At 39.5% G+C, this 19,149-nt stretch overlaps 1 protein-coding gene across 3 annotated transcripts; it reads left to right on the top strand.

Moving 5' to 3' along the window:
• Positions 1-89: 89 nt before the first annotated feature.
• Positions 90-17,657, top strand: LOC311263050 (solute carrier family 35 member F5-like). 3 transcript variants are annotated; one of them, XM_084362903.1, is made up of 16 exons: positions 90-232; positions 1,789-1,893; positions 2,622-2,763; positions 3,370-3,519; positions 3,952-4,014; positions 4,659-4,740; positions 5,768-5,958; positions 6,916-6,997; positions 7,501-7,588; positions 8,353-8,417; positions 8,537-8,641; positions 8,785-8,944; positions 9,157-9,247; positions 10,253-10,407; positions 12,357-12,457; positions 15,159-17,657. In XM_084362903.1, the coding sequence occupies exons 3-15, from the start codon at positions 2,629-2,631 to the stop codon at positions 12,436-12,438; spliced, it is 1,449 nt and encodes a 482-aa protein (XP_084219029.1). In that variant the 5' UTR covers positions 90-232; positions 1,789-1,893; positions 2,622-2,628; the 3' UTR covers positions 12,439-12,457; positions 15,159-17,657. The 3 variants fall into 3 exon arrangements, with proteins under 3 accessions (XP_084219029.1, XP_084219028.1, XP_084219030.1); XM_084362902.1 differs by having other exon boundaries at positions 5,765-5,958; XM_084362904.1 differs by lacking the exon at positions 12,357-12,457 and having other exon boundaries at positions 5,765-5,958.
• The last annotated feature ends 1,492 nt before the right edge of the window (positions 17,658-19,149 follow it).

The raw sequence follows: 19,149 nt of genomic DNA, 5'->3' as shown, positions 1-19,149 counted from the left end.
GAATTGAGGTATAACAGTATTCGCCTCTGAAAGACTTCATATCCCAGAACTCCTTGCGCCCCCTAAGTGATGTCACCTGATAACGAGGACGAAGGGAGGGTGTGCTAATGTTTACAACCACTGTGCTGTCAATGATTTTATCGTGAAAACTGCGATTTATTCGACATTTCAGCAGCGAATGAAAAGTCAAGTGAACAATGGAGCGAACTCGATGACCTCCTCCCGCATTCAGGTAAAAATATGTCGTTAATTAACCGTTTTTAATCACTTAATCAAGCCAGCTTGTTAGCGCTTAGCTCGTCAACGTCAGTTATCGAGCTAATATTGATCAAGCAGGTAAACGTAGCGCAGCGATGCTACCTGTTAACGTTAGCTGCACGCATTAGCTCCACCTGCAGCGACTTCTGTCAGCGAGCTAACGTTACCTTTACATTGAAAACACAACCTTTAGCATGACTTGTTCACCTCCAGGCTGGAGCAATTAAATAGCTTGTTAAAAAAGCTAGCTTGTGAGCTGTTTTGCTAGTTGTTCAGGGGGCTGCAGAAACGGCTATTAATTATGTGTTAATCAAGCTAACTCTTTAAATTAAATAGCTTCGTGCAGCACAGCTCTGTTTAAACTGTGAGTTGGTTACTGTGCACCACCCACAGGTGACAGTTAGCTAACTTGTATAGCTCCTTGCTTACTTCTTTACTCTTATTTAACACCCAGGAATGAAGAAATGTAAACATATTTTCTTTATTAAGCTGCTTTAGCTTCTTATTGTCACTTATAAGAAAGTTTCCACTGATGTTGGAAGACGTCTTCAGATCCTTTACTTAATTTATATGTATGATATATAGTGTTTCAGTAATGAATTTATATTATTGATTGACAAAGATAAAAGGTAATCAACATTATATTTAGACAAGTTGAGGACCATTAATGAAGCTGGTTAATTATCATTCAGTGACTGAAGTTTATACTTTCTTCTCACTCCTTTATGAATATGTAAACAAACTCTTTGTTTTCATGACTGAATAAACAAACTGATCTTAAAGGACAACACAGTTTCAAACATACTTTGTTTATATGTGGCGGACCCTGCCACCTTTCTAGCTTCAAACAGTGTTCTGGGACCTTATTTTCCTCTGAGAACAGCTTGTTTATTCACTAATGGAAAAAATTACTATTTCTAAATTTGTATTATTACCTCATTAATATTGTAATATCTTCTCCAAAACTACATAGTGCTCCTTTAAATAGCTACATTTCACTGATAATACTTTTACTTGAAGTATCAAAAGTACTGTTATATCTGATGTTCTTATATTAATATTACTGCTGCATTAATGTGTATGTTTAATGTCACTGCTGTGGATGTTTGAGATTGATCTAATTTTAACTCATGTATAGACTGTTGATAGTTTAATCTACATCAACGCATCATTTTCTATAAGATCATCACAAAACGTAAACTTTTCATGGTGCCTGTTTTCAGCTTTGCGAAGATGCATTTCCCAGTTAATCCAAGAGGGTTTTAAAGGAGTTTCATTTATCTTCAGAAGAGACTTTTATCAACACATGAAGGAACACTTTATCTTTCAGTTTATCAGAAAAGTTGGAGATACTGTACGTGGTTTTTATCAGACAGGAAGAGCATAAAAAGTTGTATCGTATTGTATTTGCTTTCTGAGATGAAGTGGAATAGAATTATAAATTTGTACCTGTACAAATACCAGTACCTCGTCTTTGTACTGAAGTACACTACTTGAGTAAAAATGTTACTGTCTTTCTTTCTGTTGCAGGTTTTTGTTAAGTGTGAGTCCTCCGGTTGCTCTTCACTCTCTGCGTTGAACAGTGACTCTGACCTGAGAAGATCATTTCAGACTGTAGAGTTGGCTGGTAAACAGGTGTGTACTGCAATGTAAAGAAGTTATTACAGAGTTATTCTGAGCTCTGACAGGATATCATAGCCATACGTTGCCTCTAATACTCTGTATTTTATCAAAAGGGCTAATGGCTAATAGAGTAATAGCTTCTTTAAACTGTTAAATGTAAGAAAATAGCTCTGTGGAGCTTCTGTGCTGAGCTGGAAGCCGGTCATCCATTTCTAAACTAACGTTAGCTACTGTTGCTCTCGGTTACGAGGCACTCGAGACCGCACATAAAGTCACTTCCTTTGGACTGTCGCAGAAAATCGAGCCTTCACAAAGAAATCCACAGTCCAGCAGCATTAAACAGCTTAAACAAACACAGGCAACCGGGCGAGTCGGGGAAGGTCTTAGGCAGTTTATCCTCAGATTAAAGAAGCTGGCACAAATGTTTGTTATCTGCCCTCAATAAATGAATCACGGGATATCAAAATAGTCGGTGATTCATTTCCTGTCAATGACTAATTGATTATTCAACATTATATATCTAAAGTTGTGCATTATATTTGTATGATTTCTACTTTTTGAGTAACATATGAGACGCAGAGCTTTCTGACTGTAATATTGTTTCACTTTCTTGTTAGAATCTATAATTCTGTGTGCAGGACGTCACTTTGATAGAAACCTCATTGAGTAACTAATGATTTGTAGATGTTGAGCAAGTTTCTGAATGTACCTTGAACATGTTCTTGTTAATCTCTCCTCAGTGTACCGATGGAGTGGGTGTTCATCATGAACCGGATGAGCTCTCAGGGAAGCTCTGCAGCCCAGCGGAGACGGATGGCCCTGGGTGTGGTGATACTCCTGCTGGTGGATGTCATCTGGGTGGCCTCTTCTGAGCTAACCTCGGTAAGGAGTTTTGCTGATGGACAGTTGGGTGAAGAGATGTGACTCTGGCTGCTAAACTAAACGTGTTCCTGTCTAAAGTTGGGGTACTGGCTTGACTGCACATAGAGGGTGTAAATAACATCTTTACAAACCGATTGTGTCAAACATAAATAGTCATAAATGTCTTTTTGGAAAAACTAAAGTAATAACTAAACAAAGACACAAACAACAACAACTACAGCCATCAGATACACGAAAAGGAGTAAAAGGTACAATACTCCTTTTAAAATGTAGAGGAGTGACAGTGTCAAGTGTCACATCATCAGAGGTAAATATAATCTGCTACGCTCCTTGTCCTGTGCTCTGAGGTAAAATTGTATTTTAAATACAATTTCAGGCACCACCTCTGGTTTCACTCTACGGAGCTCCTGTTTACTTTTTTCTTTTGCATTTCAAGTTCTTGACAAACTTGAAATGCAAAAGAAAAAAGTAAACAGGAGCTCCGTAGAGTGAAACCAGAGGTGGTGCCTGAACGCATCAAAGTGTCGACTCTGCGGCCTGCAACACGTTAGTTAACCGATAAAAGCTGCTGTCCTAACAGTTTCCTCCTGTTGATTCCTCCTTCAGTACATTTTCAAGCGGCAGGAGTACAACAAACCCTTCTTCAGCACCTTCACCAAGACCTCCATGTTTGTGCTCTACCTGCTGGGCTTCCTGCTGTGGCGGCCCTGGAGGCAGCAGTGCACCGGGTCTCTGAAACGCCGACACTCTGCGTTTGTAAGTAGTTAAGCCACATTCTCACCACACGGGGGCAGTGTGTTTAAATGTTTTAAATCTCCTGTTATTTCTCCAAAGATTTCTGATATGTCACAACTTCAGGGATGCAGAATCACAAACCAAAGCTTCTGTCAGGTTTATTGACTTAATGTTTTTAATTTCATGTCCAGCAGAAGCAGAATGTTGTGAAAACCTCATAGAAATGATGGATTGTCACAGTTTCTAATTGGTAGAAGTGCACTCAGCCTGAGCTCAGGTAGGAGCTGCTGCAGGCAGAATAAAGCCACGATGACCATGTTGTGACTTTTCTTTTAAGACATGATAAAGTTGTAAAGGACTCTTGAGGAAATTCACTCACTGCAGCAGAAAGACAGAACCTGAATTCTTTGTTTCTGTCTGTAATTTGATGGTTTGAGTTGCTTGTTTCTGCAGTTTGCTGATGCTGAGGCCTACTTTGCACCCTGCACCACTGACACCACGGTGAACAACTGTTTGGTACGTAGAAACAATAACAAGTAACTAACTCACCTTCAGGCAGTTCTTTTAAAGTTTTTATTGTTTGCTCGTGTCAGCAGTGGAGGGACTCAATTACATAAATGCTGATGAAGCCAAGATCGTAACAATCTTATACAAATACTGTGCAAAATTAAATTCTGGGGTTGGTTTACAAAACGTGTGCAACTCCTCACTTTTACAACTGTGAATTAGTGCTGTCACAATATCAGATATTTACGGCTCGATTATCGCGGCATAACAAATTTACGATAATACTGTTACTGTAATGCTATTAGTCAAATTCATCTTTAACTTTGTTTACTTTGTTTTTTGTCTCTTTGAGGCAAATAAGTTAGACTCAAGTAATTGTAGAGAGGCGGAGAGAGAGTCTGCGACCATAACTTCACAAACGTGGACAAAAAGAACAATTTCATTTAATGAAGTAGTGAAAAGTCAACCAGCTGAACTGATGAAGAAAAGACCCACAATGCCTTTTTATCTGCACCATTATTCACACTCATTCACAGTATCATATGTGTATTATTATCAGTATTATCCAGTTTGTTAGCTTAAGCTATTAGCTTCAGTACCGGTATATCTTGACAGCCCTCATATAAATGTTATACTTTCTCCTTCCTGTGCAGAGTGAACCGCTGTACGTCCCAGTGAAGTTTCAGGACGTTCCTGCGGAGCATTCAAACTGTTTAATCGGAGACTTAGAATCATGTAAGTACACAGAATGATGAATTAAGATGGACGACGTGTCTCTACTTCATCTCATTGTACAAAAATAATGAAGCCAAAAATATCCTGGAGATGAGCGCTGACATCCTGAGGGCTCATTTTGAGTCCACTTTCAGCAAGTCTGCTTTTCTGTAGACTTTTACTGAAGGGAATTACCCACAGTTCATAGCGCTCTGACACTAAACACAGGGTTACTGTGGGTTAAAAAAACAGCAATAATCTGGATTCTTTGATTATTGTATTTATGCACAAATAGAAATGGTCTAAATCATTTCATCACACTGGGAAAAAGACCTGAGATGACAGAAACGTTATGTCTCTTCTGCTAACATGGAGCAGGAGGGATTTATGACCTGTATTGCGGCCAGCCAGCAGGATCAAGATGTTTTGGCTTCACTTTTGGGGAGTTTAGTTGTCATCCATCTTTATATACAGTCAGTTGTAAACAGTTGATGTTGTCTGTGTTTTTAAAAAATAAGTTTCCCCCCTCTGGAGTTTTAAATCTTTAACTGATGTGTGATTGATAACCGTTGTTTGGAGTCATATGAAAGCGGTAAAATATTAAACATAAACATTTTTAGGTGACTCTCAAACTGAGTTCTTTGTTTTCTCTCATATCCTTTTTCTCATTCAGTCATAATAAAACCTAAACTCTGAGCAGAAGGACGTCTCTCTCCTCTGTCTCGGCTGTATTTTGCAGAGCGGTGGAAAAATCTGAATAATCTTTTGTCGTTCTGATTCTTGCGAAGCAGTTCAGGAAAAACTGACCTCAATTTCAAGTCCAGGGCCACACAGGAAAGCTTCTGAGGCGGATTATTAGGGTTTGTTTTGTGCTTTTAGCACCTGTGTTTGAAACGACATCATCATGCATTAGCACCTGATGAGGATGATACTTTTGCGTATTAAAATAAAATGACCCTGCTGCAAATGGACTCCGGAAATGTGTTTGTCCATTTGAATAAAACCTGTTTTTCCTTTCCCTCCTCTCTCCGTTTGTACCTCCCAGCAGCTTCCAAAAAGCAGCGGGTGCGTTTTAGTAATATCATGGAGGTGCGTCAGCTGCCCTCCACGCAGGCCCTGGAGGCCAAACTGTCCCGCATGTCCTACCCCGCTGCCAAGGACCACGAGGCCATGCTGCGCACGGTGGGCAAGCTCACCATCACTGATGTGGCCAAAATCAGCTTCTTCTTCTGCTTTGTGGTGAGTAAAAGTCTTTTCATGTCGCATCTCTGTATCAAATTATAGACATGATGTCGATGTATAAACCATGAGAGCTGAAAGATATTCAGTTTGGTTTAGAGGGCAGAAGACGGCTTCAAGCCACAGCCTCAAAACATATCAAAAGTGATGAACGTTCAGCAAATCATCACCTGAATCTCCATCTTGTCTCTTTGTTTAGCTGTCTGGCTGCAACTTGACCGCTTTGCTTCACTCTCGGCTCTCTAATAGAGTCGTTTTCGGTCACGGCAGGAAGCTGTTCTCAGTGGAAAAGCTGTAAAACAAAACACTGCCTCCTCAGCACCACACAGCAGACAGACACAGTTAGAGACTAAATGGTGAACTTAGTGGAACATTTAGCAGCTGAGGAACCGCATATTTATTTTTGGTTGAGTTGATGGACTAAAAAGAAAGATAAAGGAGCTAAAAGAGCTTCTTAAAGCATCATTAATAACACATTTTTCATTCTTTCTGTGGTTTGTGCTGGTCAGTTGGCAATTAATGTGTTTTGCTGGTACTAAAAAAAAAAAATGGTGCTTTTGACACGTATGAATTATGTAATCAGGCAGAAAGTGAAGGTTTATGAGCGCCAAAAACCGCAAGTCGTTAATCACGGAGCCTTTCAAGTGATGAACTGCTTTTAATTTGTGACTCATCGTCCCTGAGAAGCACAATTAAAAAAAAAACTACTTGGAAATATGAAAGCAGAGTGTTTGATGCAGGTCTTAAACTGCTCACTTTAAGGCTTTAAAAAGTTTGAGAACTATTTTACTACGAGGTCTGAAAATTATATTAAAATTGTTTTTTATTTGTCACAATACACAAGTGATGACAAATACACAACTTTAAATATGTTAGATAAGTTAAATGTTGTTTAGGACTATTGTATCATAAGGTGTTTTGCCTCTCACAACATCACCGCCTCTGTTTCTCTTCCAGTGGTTCCTGGCTAACTTGTCCTATCAGGAAGCTTTATCCGACACACAGGTTGCCATCGTCAACATCCTGTCATCCACCTCAGGTGACACTCTCTCTCTCTCATACCTACATGAGTATTGGTTAGGTAGTGTTAGTGGACAGATGTTTATTTAAAGGGATAGTTCAGGTTTTTGAAGTGGAGTTGTATGAGGTATTCATTTATTGGTTAGTTTGTTTGTGTTATCGAGTGAGTTCAGTTTGTTTTAAAGGGTTTGTTTGGATTCAACAAAGTCAAACAATAAAACAAAAAGATTTAACTGACTGACTTTGGAGAGAGTCTTTAACGTCTGAAACAGTAAGGAAAAGCTGTTAAAATATTCTAAATATATATGTAACACTTAAACTGATAATGGTTGTGTTAGGTGGGCCTTCTTTTAATATTCCTGCTGTTTCTCCAACCAACCACCATGTACTGTAGGTAATACACAAACCGTGTTTAAGTGCCTCTTACAACCCCACTTCAAAAACACGAACTATCCCTTTAACTTACGGAGAAGTTTACCCTCTGCTGTATGTGGTCTGACTCTTTCCCTTCTCCCTGTTCAGGCCTGTTCACGCTCATCTTAGCAGCCATTTTTCCCAGCAACAGCACCGACCGCTTCACCTTGTCCAAACTGTTAGCCGTGGCTCTGAGGTAAGAGTTAAAAGTTGGTGGTTGAGTTGAGAAGGGCATGTTGGGAAGTTTCAGCCTGCTAGTTGTTCTATTATATTGTATTGTTATTGTTATTTGTGTCTGCCTAATGTGTTTCTATGCGTTTACGGCCTTTTTTCCTCATCTACCTACTTTGGAGAAGTTGTCCATAGCTGAAATTGAAGTGCTCATGATGAGCACAGTCAGTGTTTCCGCTGTGATGATTCCTCCTCTGAGTACTCCGGCTGTGTATTAAAGCTGATCACAGTCTGACCCAGACAATGTAATCTTCTCAAAGTAATTTTCTCCTCTCATATGATATGATAAGTATCCAAACTGTGTAAACACCAAACAGCTACTGTGATTATGCTCCATGATTTCTAAGTAATAAGGTTCATTTTTTTCCGTCTGTTTACAACACAGGGTTGTACGATGAAATAGGTTTAAGATCATGTAATGATGTCTTTCTTGGAGGGGCGATAAATGTTCTGTGTTGCTACATTTGCGGCTGGTTCACACTAATGTATCTGAACAATTACAGGCCCGGATGATAAGGAAGTCTTTTGTGTATATCCTTTCTCCTCAGAAGGATAACTACTCATGTTTTGGCCGTGGCCTGACCTTTTTCTCCAAACAAAATATAAACTTTGAGCCCAGCTTATCTGCACAGAGCTGGAATATATGAACATTGAAGGGGTCTTTGTAATGATTTAGATCCCAGAGAAATTGTCCTGTTCACCACTTCATCTGGTATCTCTCTCGTTTAGCATGGGAGGTGTCGCCCTCGTCAGTTTCTCCAGCATGGACAACCCTGATGAGAACGGTGTCATAGGTAAACATGGAGACAGTGATCAGTGAAATTGTACATTTCCGTCTTGCCTAATTGCGTTGAATTAATACAGTTTTAAACCTCCTTTCCAAATGTAATTGACCTTTTAAATTTTAATGAAGGTTCTTTGTGGTCGCTGGCCGGGGCGGTGCTGTACGCCGTCTACATCGTAATGATCAAGAGACGAGTGGATCGGGAGGATAAGCTCGACATTCCCATGTTCTTTGGTGAGGAAATGCTCAGTATATATGTTAGTTGCCTCAGTCATTAACACTATTCATAGCAATGTTAGCACTGTGTATGTATTGAAACACTCCCTACTGGGGCTGACAGAAGGTGTGTTTGGAGCTGAAGCTTGTGTGTCTCTCAGGGTTTGTGGGTCTGTTCAACCTGCTGCTGCTGTGGCCGGGCTTCCTGCTGCTCCATTACACCGGCTTCGAGGCCTTTGAGCTTCCCAGCCAGCTGGTGTGGACGTACATCCTCATTAACGGCCTCATCGGAACCGTCCTCTCGGAGTTCCTCTGGCTCTGGTGAGCACCTGACCCGTAATTTATTCAGGTCACAGTTCTGGCATCAAGTCATCGCAATTTAGATTTTGTATGAGGCCGTTTTCATGCTTTGAGTTGAGTTTTCTACACTGAAACTCACTCTGATGGGTTGAAATGAGCAAATGTAAATGATCTTCAGTTTGATGTATGTAGGTGTTAATGCAACAACTGGTGATGCTGGTTTCTGTTCACAGGGGCTGTTTCCTCACATCGTCTCTAATTGGGACTCTGGCGTTGAGCCTCACCATCCCGCTCTCTATTATGGCAGATATTTGCATGCAGAAGGTAAGTTCTCCTCTCCAGGTACTTAATAATCAGGGGGATGTTTTGGAAAAAGATAATATGATAATAATATAGATAATGTTTGTTTGGCAATCAGAGAGAGACCAGTTTTAAGAGACATCTGATTGCTGAACGCCTCACAAGTGTCTAAAATGTCTGTGTGGGAACAAGCACAACATAATAATACTTTTGTTACACTGATCCCTTGTTTGTTGTTGTAAATCTTATGAAGTCATTTTGGCATGATAAAATAGCTTGTTATCTGGGGAGAATAATATTTACAACGTTAATAACTCGTCGATCTTGAGAAAACAAAACTTAAATTATCACCGAAAAATGTAGGAATATTGTGCTGCGCTATGCTACTATATGTTACAGGACGTTACATCACGGTATGGTACGTTATGGTACAATAAGGTACGTTATGGTACAATAAGGTACGTTATGGTACAGTAAGGTACGTTATGGTACATTACTGTAGGTTACGGGTCAGTGCATTATGGTAGATTATGGTATGACATTGTGGTATTGTACTTTTACGTTATGGTACATTACAGTACAGTAAGTCGTGATACATTGTGGTACGGTTTATTATGGTGTGGTACGTTATGGTACATTACTTTACGGTACGTTATGGTATGTTACATTAAGGACTGGTATATTATGGTATGCTAAATTACGTTGTGTTACATTACGGTATTGTACATTACGGCATGGAACGTTACGATATGGTATATTATGGTATGCTACATTACTGTATGTATGGTTTGGTCCATAATGGTACGTTTTTGTAAATCTTACATTGTATATCATTTTGGGATTTGAAGCATTTTCTGATAATCTAGTAAATTGCATCACATTAGCCAAAAAACTACTAATGTAGGCCCTGGTTAACATCTCTATTTGTTCAATACTTTGTGTGAAAATGTTAATAAATAAAATACGTTTTAAATTGAGGGGTTGAATGTCAAATTGTGTGTGTGTGTGTGTGTGTGTGTGTGTGTACAGGTTCGTTTCTCGTGGCTGTTTTTTGCTGGGGCCGTTCCCGTCTTCCTCTCCTTCTTCATCGCCACGCTCTTATGTCACTACAACAACTGGGATCCCGTCCTGGTGGGGCTGAGGAGAGTTTACGTCTTCATTTGCAGGAAACATCGTATTCACAGGTAAAAGCAGTTTGACTCTACAGAGAGATTACAGGTGACGCAGCACCCTGTGAGAGACGTATTGTTGGTTTTCAGCTCAGAAAGTTAGTCTTTAGATTAATTTCAGTGTACAAATAACACTTAACTTGTGTGAGCTACAGAATGTAATCCTTCAGAGACAACACTGTAAGGCAAGGTAACACAGGTAGGTATTACTGTGAAGGCTTTTGCCTTGTAGTCGATTGAAGGACACTCCAAAAACCGAGATTTGAGATTCTGATGTCAAAAAAATGTTGAAGCTAAATTGTCAGAAAATCAAAGCAGAGCCGAGCTGTGAGCAAAACATGGATGCATTTAAAAGGCAATATAATATTGACCGGGAAACATTTAGAAACCACACTCGCACCTTGAAAGGACCTTGAAAGTTACTTCAGATTAGCTTCTAATATTAACATTAATTTGCATTTAATGACATTTTACCTTCAACATTTACAGACGGAACTAATTAGATTTAAAAAAAAGAGACATACAAGGTTTTTAAATGTGGCCGTTACGGCTTTTATTCAAACAGACGCATCGTCATTCATATATGTTCTCAAAAAACATGTTTTTAAAATGCAGTAATTTCAGTTGGGCTACTTGATGATGATAGAAATGTTTCCTGTAGTTAATATTACCTGGGCTGTGTATGAATCTGTCATGCCTGCTAGAAATACGTCTGCTCCATGTCTTTATGTGCCGGGTCTACTTACTAAGGATGAAATTCACTAGTAAACGTACGTAAATGCCTTTCTTTAATGACAGTTGGCATAAAAATCATATTATAATGCATTTTATTTCCAGAACAAAACTATTTTATCGTGTTTGTACACACGGTGCTTAGTTGGCGAGAGAGAGAAGAAGAAAGGGGAGATAATAATCACCTCTCAGGAAATGCAGATGCAAGACAGTGTGCAGTTGTACGGTAATTAATCAGAGTAAAGTCCAGCCAGAAGCATCTGTTTCCACCTCTAAATGAGCCGTAAACGTGTTCAGCATTGGACAGTGGACATCTGGGATGATTTCACAATGAAGCCAAAGTGTTTCACTTTCTCAAAAATATTCCTAATATCTCCTCAAACTGTACGACCTCCTCAGGCCAACAGGGAGTGTTTTTAAGTTTTCGGTCTCTGCAGTTGCATTTTTATTGTTTATTTTGTTGACGGGATAATATATCATTAGGCTATATAAGGCCTGAGGCGTGCTTAAAACGCTGGTACACAGGATGTGGATCTGTCTCATTGGACTAATCCGATGACTATATCCTCGCCACAGGAGTCATTTCCAGGTGCCTCTCTCCTCTCAGACAGGTTGTTAGTCACCGGCTGCCTCAGTAGCGTAAAGAGTGGTTACTATGGCTTTTGTGACGCAACTGCAGAGAGAGTGTAAACAGACGCACATGCTTAATGGGTGAAAATGCTGCTTCTGTGAGTTCAGCGTGTTAAAGACAAATGGAAGTGTCTTCAGGACAAACACACACAGCCGGCAGCAGGATAAGTTAAGTTACACTCAAGCGAGCGTTTGTGACAAAATGTGGAAATTTCTCAGATCCGGTCGAGTCTTTTTAAAGAAAGTTGAAGCTCTTAAAGTTTTAAACAGACAGCGAGCTGCGACTCTATTGTAATGTGATGTGCGGCCGAATATTAAGAATGAATTGACCTTAACTCCTGACGCACACTTAAGACTTCTTTTCTTCTCTTGACATTCTCACAAGGACAATAGACTCAATTTGCAGCTCTCGGCCTCGCTAACTTAAGTCCGTAATCAGATGTACATGCTTGACTGACTCTCCTTCTCCGCGGCGGTTACGCTCTCCGTTCTTCTGTGAATGCTTGTTCCCCGTTTTGCTGAGGGATGATTATAATAATGACGGTTGTCAAGATGATGACTGTGATGGTGATTGACAGCCGGCTCCCTCCTCCCGCCCACAGACTACCAGAAGACAGCGAGCAGTGCGAAAGCCTTATTCCTCTACACGCCGTCTCCCCCCACGAAGGAAGCTTCTGTTCGTGATCCAGCAGTCCAACACAAAGTAAATGATTCACTCGGCTCTTCACGTTTGACCCGAGTGTTGTTCACTGGTGTGTTTGTTTACGTGAGTGTGTGAATGTGGTGATGCATTAAATCAGCCAGGGTTCAGGCAAAATCCCACAACAGAATTTTAAATCACTCTCTCTATATATAGGCTCGTTCAATGCCAGCTCACCTTGGGCCTCCCGGGTCATGTGATGGATTTTCTTGGAAAAAATTCATGCTGAAAACTTCTATTAAATTCATGGGACCGTGAAAATCCTGCAGCTGTACTCCAAATACTTTTAAAGTTATGAATTTTTTAAAGTCTTGGCCCTCTGAGCTTAATTTCAGCACTTTAGTGATTCTCTGTATGTGTATTCTCAGCCTCACCAAACACTTATTTTTTACTGGATTGAGTTGAATTTTGTCCTGAACATCCGAGAGACACTAAGGAAACTTTGCAACATGTATTCATTCAAATAGTTGATGCTGAATGGTTACAGTAATCCGATTAATAACAGGGAGTCATTTTTAAAAAGTCAGATCTCCATTAGTTTTTACTTTCTTTCAACCAGATTGCGCTTCCTTGTGGTATTAATGTAGTAATATCACATCTAGAAGTGATTTCGTCCTGAAGAAGTGCCACAGATCTTGTTAAATACGTCTTCTGAGCTGAAAAACTCGACTTTTTGGCTTGTTTTGACTGTAGATTTTCCCATGAAGGATTATTTTAATTTTCCAGTATGTGAAAGTGTTAATATTCATTTCATATGTATGAAAAATTCAAAGATGTTTTATTACTCCGTCATCGTTTATGATTTTTTTAAATTAGCCAATTTGTAGTCACAGTCGGTGGTTTTATGTCATCAGTAGATATTTGTTCTGCGCTGACTTCAAGGTTTTCTATCAGTCTGATACCTACTGAGCCTGTTTTTCATTGCATTCTGGAAATTTGTAAGTTAACAGCTTGTGATGGCTTGATTTGTTGCTTATAGCTGATGTCATCCTGTTCTGTGTGTCCGGACAAAATATTAATCTTAGTTCGCTGGCAGCTGGTTTCAAGAGAAAAGCTCTTTAAACCTCACCTGGCATTGCAAGAGGAATTTGCAAATGAGCATTAGTCTGGAACCTCTCGCTTCATTTTCGATTTCCATTTGGCAAAGACCAAAATGCCTCTGGACCTACAACCAATCAGAGCAAATCGCTGATGTAGCGCTGTGTGACGGAAAGATGTAAACGGACTACAGCGTGAAAAGTCTGTGAACACACGTAGACAGATCTTTTGGTCTGTAAATGACTAATAGGTACAAAAAGTTTTGGAGTTGGTCCGATGAAACGTCTTAGCTGGCCGTCATTGAACAGGCTGCAGTGTCCCTTCGACCGTCAAAGTACGCCCACTTAAAGTGTCTGACAGCTTTATGGAAAGTATCCTGACAGAGATGGACCTTGGTGGTACAGCACCGTCCTAATTGTTTAACCATGAGCAGTCGCTGTATCCTTCCCTTCAAAGCCACCAGACTCCATTGACAAAAACAGCAATTTTTTGTTCATTTAAACTGGATAAATAAACAAAAAAATTACTTTCGCAGCCATCGTTTGGTTGTTTTTATCAAACCCGCCTGATATTAGATAAATAGTTGTGATGGACCGACACAAACTCGGAAGCTTTTTTTTTCACTTCAGTCGGCAGCCGCAAAATGCAATCAAGCTTTATCCTTAAGCTTCAACTGTCAAGTACACCCACTAAAGTTCTTGTTTTTGTGACTCAGATTATTATTATTAGTGTCTGACAACATTATGAAAAGGATCCCGACAGAGAAAGATGTTTTTATTACAGCGTACGATCCGTTTTGTTTAACCAGAAACGGCCGTTAGATTGCCGCCTTCAGAGCCGCCAGAAGAAAATAATTTTACCTCACAGCTTATCGTTAAACACATTTCTTTCAAACTTAATAAACTAAATAAAACTTTCTTAAACTAAAAGCTCACAGATTCGTCTGGCGTTGAGTCTACCATAAACTCACTGTACATTACTCGTCTAGCAGCTACTAGCAGACAGAGAAAGTTAACGACTAGCTGGTGAACGTCGTGCAGCAGGAGTTGGTGGAGAACAAAAACAGAGCTAAAAGGAGAGCGAATATTAAAATTGCATGCGTTAGGTGGCCAGAAACACGACTGAATGAATGCTAGCGTAGCATTTCTTTGTTAATAGGCAACATTTTGGTAGATTTACATCCCATTCACAAGGATTTTACAATATTTGATGAGGGTCCTCTCTCATTCAGTTGTTTCTCTGCGAACATCTGTCGAGTGTCGGAGCCGAGTCAAACAAGCCGGACAGGATGATCATCTTGTAAATATTTTAAACCAGCGATCGGCCACCCACTCTGCAAAGTCTCTTCACTATTCATAGGTTTAGTCGAGCTCTTCTCATCTGGCCTGCAGAGTAATCACCAGCAGGGCAGAGGGAGAGAATCTGAGCCCAGCATGTGGTTTCTAATAGAGGCGTTAGTGGGGAATGAAAACAGAGCAATCTAGGACCGGCTGTCTGCTGGAGCGTCTAATGGAGGAGCAAATAAAGTATCAAGTGTATGTGTGTCCACCTGCATGATGATTAATCCATTTAATTGACTAACATATTGATTATTATTTTTAAATGACTGAGTGTTAAATTACGCAGCGTTCTGTCTCTCACCATGTTTTTTAATCTGTCTCCCCAGGTGTCGAACGTGGATCTGCAGACAATCTGGAAGCTCTCAGAGACATTAAAACTACCCCAGTGCCTCATATTAAATCTATTTATTTTCTACAGTGTTGAGATGAAACGCATCCATTTCTACAAGTTCATTTTTATTTTCACATTTCGGTCATCACAGGCTGAGATTCTGTTTTTACTTTTTTTTTTCCGTGTAAAAAGAAACTTCGTGGTGCTCGAGGTGCTGGACATTATCGGTGATAACTGTAGTGTCATGTGACCAAATGAAACGGTACGAGTTGAACTTGATTATAACACTAACAGAGACAGAATCTGAAATCAGCGAGTTCACATCACTTTTACTTTTCATGTTTGTCTGTCGGCCTTTTGAAGCCTTGCTGCTTGTTTGTGAGTGTGAAGATGACGCAGTACGTTTTCACAGGTCTGTCGGACGAGTTGGTGAAAACTTTTTTATTTTGGCTGCCTTTGACGGAGCTTTCCACACACACAGATCTCCTGGAGTTTTATATCGTACTGCAGTCTACTGCAGCTCTGACACTAATATCAACATCTGGGCTTTGGCAGCTCGGGTGATGAGAGAAATATTGTGAGTGACCGCTGTGTGTCGACTTCCTGTGGACCTCCAGGTGGTCCTAACGCCCGGCAGATAGAATTGGACATTTTAACCTCCTCTACACAAAAAATACCCCATGTTTTGTTTGTTTTTTTCATCTTGGGCTGGGAATGGGTAGGTTTCTGGTTTATAAGCTTGAACCGGTTTGATTTCATGCGACCTGACTGAACCGGCATGTGTCAGATGAAGGTGGACCGAGCTAGCAGCATGTAGCGAGTTAGCAGAAGCCGATTAGCTCAGCGCCACAGGGTGATGCCTCCTTGTGTTTCGTTGCGATGTACAGAAAGTGTTGAGTTTGTATTAACAGCGTAATGCAGCAGCTATAAAGGAACAGTTCACCCAAAAATGAGTATTCAGTTTTTATCTATTCACCTCCGTGTTGATGTAAAGTCAGGTGAAGTTTCCAAAAAACATTTCTGGAGCTTCACAGCAAAACATGTTGCAACATGTTTTGTGGACTACGAAACTTTGTCCGACTTTCCATCAGCATGCAGGTGAGGAGATAATGACATGCAAACATCCTTTAAAGTTGCTGCATTACACCGTTAATAGCCTACAAACTCAACACTTCCTCTGTCTGTTTCAGATTAAAAGCCCTGAAACGTTTCAGTGGATGGAATCCCCTCAAGGCTTTTATTGTGAAACGTTGTGGAAAGATTCCCTGAAGTCTTATTTTATTTATTATTTTGATGTTGATTAAGAAGAAAAAGTGAAGTTGAATGGATGTTTAGAGACATAAAGTGTCACAGTCGTCCTGATGGACTGTGGCGCTGCTGCACATGTGACACCTAGTGGTACAGTTCGCTATTGCCGGTCCAGTCCTGCATTTTTTCTTGATATCAAACCGGTTTGAACATCGGCCCAACCCTACCTGACTAGTCTTGATTTTCTTGTGTAAGTCGGATATGAAGAAAAGTGAAATCTTTGACAGAAAGCGTCACCAACAACTCTCTTGTGCTGGATCATGAAGACAAACTGTGATAGAAACATAACCTTTGCGTTCGATCGTAAGCCTTCCGCTATAAGCTACAAAAAAAAAATGCCTTGTTGCAATAACGGTTCTTTTTAAAAATGGGTGTAAATACTGTACACAGCGACACATTAACCGAGTTTTGATGTTTTTATTTGTGAAATTCATATGACCACTACAGACAGATTCCTGCTATGAGATTATATTTTATGTATCATTGTAAAGAATTACTGCCAAATTCCTCTTTTACTTGCGACTCTATTGGACTGTTGTGTATGATCTTCTTTTTCTGATTTATTTACTTTGTGATTTCATGTGAAGAGAAAAGAGCATTTCTGTTAGCGGCCTGTGTGTCTGTCGAACTCTACAACAGCTGAAGGTGAAATGTAAATGTTAGTCCACTCATCCTGTTTAACGTCAGATGTGTGTACGTCGTCTTTACGGGGTGTTTTTACCGCACTCTCCGTCGACGGGTCGGTATGAAGTGGAGGAAGCGATGAGCAGCCTGCGAGGGTGAATGAATGGGTTGAGCACTTTAAGTGACAGATTTAAACATGTCTTGTTCATTATTGCCAATCAGTCCTTCTTCTGCCATAATTTCAAGTATGAAAGCTTTTTTTTTTTAATTAGGATCATTAGTTGTGGGTTAGACTTTTTTATCTTTATCAGCGGTGCTTGTGTGATTTATTTCTGATTATCTTTTTTTTCTTTCTCAGGTTCTTTGTCTTGTTTTTTTTTCCACATCTGATTTATTTCTGTCTTTTAAGTGTCATTAATGAAGATGTAAGATTTAAAAGAAAGGCCAGGATAAAGTAGTACTAATAGTAACTTCCCTTTTATCAACCTCAGCTCTTGAATTATGCTTTTATTTTGCCTGTTTTCATACTTACACTGCACTATTAAAATATATCTTTTTAAATCTCTTGTAAATGTTGGTGAGATTTGTCAAAGCGGCAGCATTTCTGTGATAATTTGCTCACCATTGTTGACATATATTCAATGGAAACAGTACAAAGAAGTAAGAAGTATTCAATGTTTCACCTTGACATTGATTTTTTTTGTAAAAGTTTGTTCTGAATTTGATGGCAGCAACAAAAGACAGGGAAAGTTGTGGATGCTTATAAAACCCTGGCTAACTAGCTCGCTAACGTTTAACGGTTAGTCAACGTCAGGTCAACGGTTTCCAAGTGGTTTTATTGTTGGTGCCATGTTGCAAAGACAACTGGATAATTTCTGTTTAGTCTATAATAGAAATGTTTAAGCAGACAGAATTGGATCGCAAGTTAATCTTCATTTTGCCGGGAGATTTCATGTCAACATTTAATAATAATGATACGTTAAATGCACAAACGTGTCTCTTGCCAGTATACGGCACTATTTCTACATATTAAGAATATTAACACTGGCAGAGAGGAGAGTTGTGATTTCGACCAAGCACTTATTTTTCTTTCTGAAATGGTTGTTGCGACTTATATTTGATCACAAACCACATAAAGATAAAGAAAAGTGTGCACACAGAGAAGAAGCTAGTAATGGTGTCCAATTACCGACTGTGCTGAAAGAAGCGGCGCCTCTTCGGAGGTCGAGTCACAACAAAGCACCTGGATTTCATTTAGAGATTCGTTTGAAAAGGATCCACAAAATATTCTCTTTCATAATGTGGTATGAAAACATTACGCGCTCCACTAACAACAGCTTTTATATTCCTTTCAGGGAATTTTGCTGCGTGACGGCTTTGAATTCAGATAATAGACGCCAAAAAAAAGTCTGGCAGCACAACGATTGTGCTGCTGATTGCCTCCGAACAGCGCGTGCCTTCCAACCACGAACACACTCAGACCTAAACACAGCCCAGTGGCCTAAATGTTCATAAACCTGCTCTCACATGGAGCAGGAGACATTTTAGTTTTCTGTATTCTCAGATAATACATTTCCCCTGAAGCAATTTAAGTCAAAAAAGAAAGTGTCCCTTTAATCTTTTCAGTGTCGAGAGGAAACTTAAGTGACTTTCTTTCCTTTCATTTCCTTCATTCTTTATACTGCAGGAACACAACGACCCGGTGGAAACACATTAAAGGAAAATAAGACCGGAAACAAAGTCTGGATGAAAAATATAAAAGTCACAATTATGAGATAAGTCATAAGAATGAAATTAAGAAGTCACAATTTTAACTTTTAAACTCATAATTTGACTTTTTAATAATAATTTGGACTTTTTACATCATAATTTTAACTTTTAAACTCATGTTTTTAACTTTTAACTCATAATTCTAACTTTTAAACTCAGAATTTTGAGTTTTAGGCTCATTATTTTGACTTTGTAATAATATCATTTTGACTTTTTACCTCAATTATAACTTTTAAACTCATAATTTTAACTTTTTTAACTCAATTTTGACTTTTAAACAAATT

This window comes from Pagrus pagrus, assembly GCF_965226575.1.
Source record: "Pagrus pagrus genome assembly, chromosome: 9".
NCBI classification, from domain to species: domain Eukaryota; kingdom Metazoa; phylum Chordata; class Actinopteri; order Spariformes; family Sparidae; genus Pagrus; species Pagrus pagrus.
Note: the sequence above shows the minus strand (reverse complement) of the source record. Positions and strands in the feature narration are given on the sequence as shown.